Source organism: Nilaparvata lugens, chromosome 3 (assembly GCF_014356525.2).
Source record: "Nilaparvata lugens isolate BPH chromosome 3, ASM1435652v1, whole genome shotgun sequence".
Lineage (NCBI taxonomy): Eukaryota > Metazoa > Arthropoda > Insecta > Hemiptera > Delphacidae > Nilaparvata > Nilaparvata lugens.
The window spans coordinates 3,886,214-3,892,523 of NC_052506.1; the positions used below are offsets into that span (position 1 = coordinate 3,886,214).

Here is a 6,310-nt window from a genome sequence, read left to right on the forward strand (position 1 = left end):
AATACTATTAAATTTTGTGAAACTTCAAAGTGAAAAAACACACTCACATTCTTTGATGTGGCAAATATTAATAATAATAATAATAGTAAAAACAAGATGGATACCGTAACCAAAAAAAAAATTTGCTTTTGCCTCTTGTGTTGTGATCTGTGACTCTATGTCCCGGTTGTATAAAAGCCGAATTCATTCTGATTAGTTCTTGTAGAATTAATTAATCACGGTTAATTTAACCGGCTTTTGTGCAACCGGTCCTGTGTGCTTTTATCGATTCACATCATTAGTTTCGACACTTGCAAAAGATCGACAATTCTTCATCTCGATCTTGATGACTTATGTCGATATTCGATGTCTGCGACTGTCAGTTGTTTGTTTCTTTGGGAGGTTGGGTTAAAAATGTAGATTTCTTGCTACTGTGTAACTATGACGAATTTCTTGTTTTCTTTCGTACATAGTAACCTTCTGACAATAGTTCCTCTAGTTTAAATAATATGATCTTTGCACATTAATGAAGTTTTACAAAGTAGTTTTGAATTTGGCATTGCTGTTGTGTGTTATTTTCATTGTTGTTCTGTATGTTTATCAGACAGAAGATGAATCTCATACAGTATTTCATAGATCAAATGGCGTATTCAATGGTAAACAAGAACTACAAGAAGTTTTTAAAGCCACCGTGAAGAGTGTAACGAGCGATCAAAACAACACAGAACCCATCGAATACAATGTTTGGTGCATATTTACTAAGGTTAAGAACATGAATTCTCCGCTCAAATTCAAGTTTGAGAATATGTTATCCTCAATATTGCAATACTCGTCAATAGTCATAATTCTAAATATTATAAGTGATGCTAGAAGTAAATATATAGTAGAATCTGTGATAAACAAAAAGATAAATGAAACTGGAAAACAACTTATTAAGGTAAGATACAACAAAAACTGTTTGACGGTTTACTACAGTTCTTACTTATAACACCATTGATTTACAAAACATAACTTATACCTGAAAAATATATGATTTCATACATTTGACATAACATTATGTTAAGTGATAGTTGTGGATGAAATTCAACCATTATCACTGTTATGTCAGCCTACAAAGACCCTCCAATGCTGAAAGCTGTTCCATTTTTTCTAAATCAACTTAACTGACTATTTACTACAGTATGTAACTAAAAATTAACGGTTTGAAGAGTTCACCAACGAAATAGCTTTCAAAGAATTACTCATGGATGATTTCATGCACTTTTCATAAGGTCTTTTAATAAGTTAGTAAAGGCCTATATACTTCCCCTATCGGACAGATTCGTCTAAGTAACAGTAAATATTCAAAATGTTTTTGTTCCTTAATTACTTTATTTTGTCCATATTTAAATTACCGAGAAAATATTACACCTATTCTCTCTGTTACAGTGTTTTTTTAATTGTCTGTGCTGAAGGATATTACATTTCTTGTATTTAAATAATGCATGTTGAAATTCATGTATAATTGGGGATTGGAGTTTATCAAATAAATAACTCAACTGGAAAATTAATGTCGTACATGAGAGATCGGCCTTCAATTCAATTCAGATTTCTTCCCATCCATGACCAGTCTTTACACTGAATAGATTTCGTCAAACCATTTAGTCCGGCAATCAGACTAAAGACCAAACTATACGTATGAATTAGACTCTAGACTTATTTCTCAACTATTTTCATGATTTATCAACTTAATTACGACTACAGGTTCCAGGTGAAATATCATAATGTAGAAACGATTACAAGAAGCCTTTAGTCATTAGGCCTAAACTCACTTCTCAACAATTTCCATGTTATTTTCAGTTTTTTATAGTCTATTTTGTGGTTGCAGGTGAAATATCATAGTGTAGAAACGATTACAAGTAGCCTTTAGTCATTAAACTCACTTCTCAACAATTTCCATGTTTTTTTTCAGTTTCTTATAGTCTATTTTGTGGTTGCAGGTGAAATACCATAGTGTAGAAACAATCACAAGTGCTTTATCAAATGTAACAGTTACCATGCAACCGTTCTTCAGTCCCCACCCGGGCGCCTACTACAGCGACGCCCTGTTCTTCATCTCTCTCGGCCTCTACAGGTTGGCCTCTCCGGAGCACAGATTCGCCGTCATGCTAGACATTGACATCGAGCTGCAGACAGACATTGCCAATCTCTTCAACGAGTTCCAGAAGTAAGTGAAAATAAAACAAGTAATCTATAGGCCTACTATAATAAAGGAAAGTGTGGCCCCACTATACACTGGCAGAGTACATAGATGACCACACATACCGGCATCATAGACCGTGAATCCCCATTGATTGGGAAGAAAGTGAGGCCCTACTATACAGTGGCAGAGTACATAGATTACCACACATACCGGCATCATAGACCGTGAATCCCTGTTGATTGGGAAGAAATTTGACAACTCCCCGGTCAACGACCATGGAAAGACTACAACAAATAACAAGTAAAAAACTGGCTTATACACGTACGGGATAGGAAATTCACGAATGACGCATCATCACGTCTGAACTACTCAACTGATTCACTTGAAATGATGCATATAGATTTAGATTCTTAATTCACCGAGGATGGTTATAGTTTTATTTTGCATAAGTTATAGATTCTTAATTTACCGAGGGTAGGTCAAGTTTTTACTTTCCTTGCCCAATTACCATAGGTAAGGAAAGTATTGCTGTATAGGTAATAGGTAAGGAAAGTATTCAAGGTCCCCTGAGTCCAAAAAAGTTGATTTTGGGTATTGGTCTGTATGATGTGTATGTGTGTACACGATATCTCATCTCCCAATTAACGGAATGACTTGAAATTTGGAACTTAAGGTCCTTTCAATATAAGGATCCGACACGAACAATTTCGATCAAATGCAATTCAAGATGGCGGCTAAAATAGCGAAAATGTTGTCAAAAACAGGCGATTTTCTCGAAAACGGCTCTAACGATTTTCATCAAATTTATACCTAAATAATAGTCATTAATAAGCTCTATCAACTGCCACAAGTCTCACATCTGTAAAAATTTCAGTAGCTCGGCCCCATCTATTCAAAGTTTGATTTTAGATTCCCAATTATCAGGCTTCAGATACAATTCAAACAAAACATTTCAAGTGGAAAAGATTGAGCATGAAAATCTCTGCAATCAATGTCCAGTAACATTTTCACCTAAAATTGAAAATAAGCTCGAAATTCGAGAAAATGTGATTATTCAATTGCAAACTGTTGGCAACTGTTGATTTTATTAAATCATTCACTATGAAGAGATAGCGGACCTTGTGTGTCTCCAGCGTTATTGTCCTGTCACCAGCTGACTCAGAACTTTGAACAGTAGACTTGAGATGCGCGTGAACAATAGCGTCAGGTGATCAATTTTCATAACGGCAAGGAAAGTTGTGTGAGTGCGCTACACGAGATTTTTATATATAGAGAAGATAGATATAGATTCTTAATTTACCGAGGGTAGGGCAAGTTTTCTTATTATTAGATCATTGCGGAGCACGGGTCACCTGCTAGTTGAAAATAAAATCAGCAAACAAAGTATTTCCGATACCTGTTCACGTTATAATGACAGTATTTGATCAACTTTGGTTTTGCTATCCTTGTCTATCATTCGACAAAGCCGGTGGTACTATCCTTTTCTAGGTTCACAACGATGCCAATTATGTTTTTGACAGTGTAGAAATATAATTAATTGATAAAGAGAATCGGCCTCGCTATTCTTCTATCTTTATCCACTGCCATTATATCGTGGACCTCACTATAGAAAGGTAAAGTTCCAAAATGGGCGCTCATGTGTAATCATGAGTGGATTTATAAGAGAAAAAACGTTAACCAGAGAATGAAAAGTCAGTTCCACTTCCAAGGATCAAAAGCCTTCCTATGACATGGATAGCCATAGTTGGAAGAACTTTTGATCCTCTACCCTTCTTCACCACATAACATGTTTTATTTGCCTTCTAATATTGTAATGTGTTCTCATATTTATGTTTTTATTTTATACTGTAATGTTTTTTTATTGATGTAATTAATTTTTATTTCATATTGATGTATCTTATGTGTGTGTGTGTGAATAAATAAATTGAATTGAATTGAATTTCACGGAGTATAATCATAGGGAAAAGATAGCAGAAGAAGATATCGTATGGTACAGGTTTATGCTCCAAATTTCAAGCTAGGATTATTTTAAATTAAAATTTATTGTTGCAGTTTCAGCCCAGACAACCTGATAGGGCTTGCACCAGAACTATCACCTGTGTATCAGCACATACTGTACGCATACCGCTCGCGCCACAAGACGTCGCTCTTGGGTTCGCCTCTGTCGGCGGGTGGCTTTCCCGGCCTCAACAGCGGTGTCATCCTCTTCCCGATTGGACCGCATCAGGGCGTCCCCCCTCTACCAGACACTGCTCACCCTCCCCGCCATTCAGAACCTTACTAGCAAGTACTCGTTTAAGGTGAGAAAATGAAAATAATATACATTATTCTTCAATCAATAATGATAATCATATTTTGCCTGTCAAGAAAACATATCGGGCCATATGAATAAAGTTGAGCATTTGCTTATACTTCTAAAATATTGAGCATATGCTTCATTTTCTATGAATAAACGTGAGCAAAACCTTTTGCTCAAGCTCATCAAAAGAATAGTTTGAGCATTTGCTTAAAAGTAAAAGCTTATGCTCAAAATTGTATGAATAAACTAGAGCATTTGCTCAACTTTTTGAAGCAAATGCTTCAAAAAAGGTGAGTCTAGTCTAGAGCAGCTTTTCACCTTTTCTCATAGTAAAATGGCTCAACTCATTCGTGTGAGTAAGAGGAAACTATAACAGATACGATCACAGCCAATAGTTGTGTAAGGTAATTGTAAGGTATTATGATAAATAAAGAATTTGGTTTGACAGAGTCTTTTCATAGTCTTTTCAGTCTGAGTGAATCAACTTTTGAATAGTCTCTATTATGATAAATAAAGAATTTGGTTTGACTTAGTCTCTGTTAATTGGGCTGAATTAAGTAGTTGAATAGGGGGTTTTGTATTGAAAATTGTAAGGTATTATGGCAAATAATTAATTTGGTTTGACTTATTCTCTGTTAATTTAGCATTTCGTATGTGTTTGCAGGGCCACCTGGGCGACCAAGACTGGTACACTCTGGTGGCGATGGAGCACCCGCACCTGATCCACCAGCTGGACTGCGCCTGGAATCGGCAGCTGTGTCTGTGGTGGCGTGACCACGGCTACCATGACACATTCCACCAGTTTGCGCGCTGTCCGCGACCGGCACACATCCTGCATGGCAACTGCAACACGCCCATTCCACGCAGCCCACAACCTAACCTCACCAATCATCTGTAGATAGCCTACATGCATCCCAAAACCACATTAATGATGTCTATAGTGAGGTCCAATCATCTGTAGATACCGTACAGTCCGGGTCCTGTAGCTTCGCCTTTCGGCGGAGGGCCATTAGACCATAATACTACCCGTTCAAAAACATCCAACATTTTCCATAGAATGTTCTCCGATTGGCTGACAATCAGCTGTTAGCCAATCGGAGGATACCTTACAATAAAAAGCGGGTCAACATCAACTATTTTTCTTATAGGCTATACAATACGTTATTGTTAAGCTGTGTTTACACCAAAGTTATTAACAAAATGTTAATAACTTAATCCTTATAGATTCTATTAAATTGAACATAACTTATCATACACATGATGAACATATGTGTTTGTCAAGTTCCGTTCAATCTAATAGAATCTATAAGGATTAAGTTATTAACATTTTGTTAATAACTTTGGTGTAAACGCGGCTTTAGATTTACTTCTACTAGCATTGCTTGAATGGATTTCAATTCAATGCATTGATGTCAATTTATAATAATACCATAGAGAAACGATAGCATAAGTAGATATCCCATGGTATAGGGCGTTTATGTCGCAACTTTTACTGTTATCCCAAGCCTATAGTTCACGTAGTTCTTTCCTATGCAGCTGTGTGACGCTGGTAGTCTCTCAAATTGTGCTGTTCATACACTATCACCCCAACAAAACAGTAAAAATTGACAATAATCGACAGTAATCGGCTTGAGATAACAGTAAAAGTTGCGACATAAATTCCCTATACCATGGGATATCTACTTACGCTATTGTTTCTCTATGATAATACTGAGTATAGTATGAAGTCAATCTTGATATAACCACATTATAACATTAAAATGCCACATTATAAATCCGCTTTCGGATTCTTTATGTGTGTTGAAAATGGATTTAAAAATCCGAAAGCGCTCTACATGTGAGTACTAGTT

General features: G+C 36.2%; 1 protein-coding gene across 1 annotated transcript; it reads left to right on the forward strand.

The window, feature by feature from the left end:
* Positions 1-349: 349 nt before the first annotated feature.
* On the forward strand, positions 350-5,488 carry LOC111059486 (xyloside xylosyltransferase 1). Its single transcript, XM_039422638.1, is given in 5 exon segments — positions 350-916; positions 1,959-2,185; positions 4,214-4,373; positions 4,375-4,461; positions 5,125-5,488. Coding segments are annotated over 5 exon segments (1,119 nt in total). The 5' UTR covers positions 350-505; the 3' UTR covers positions 5,359-5,488.
* The last annotated feature ends 822 nt before the right edge of the window (positions 5,489-6,310 follow it).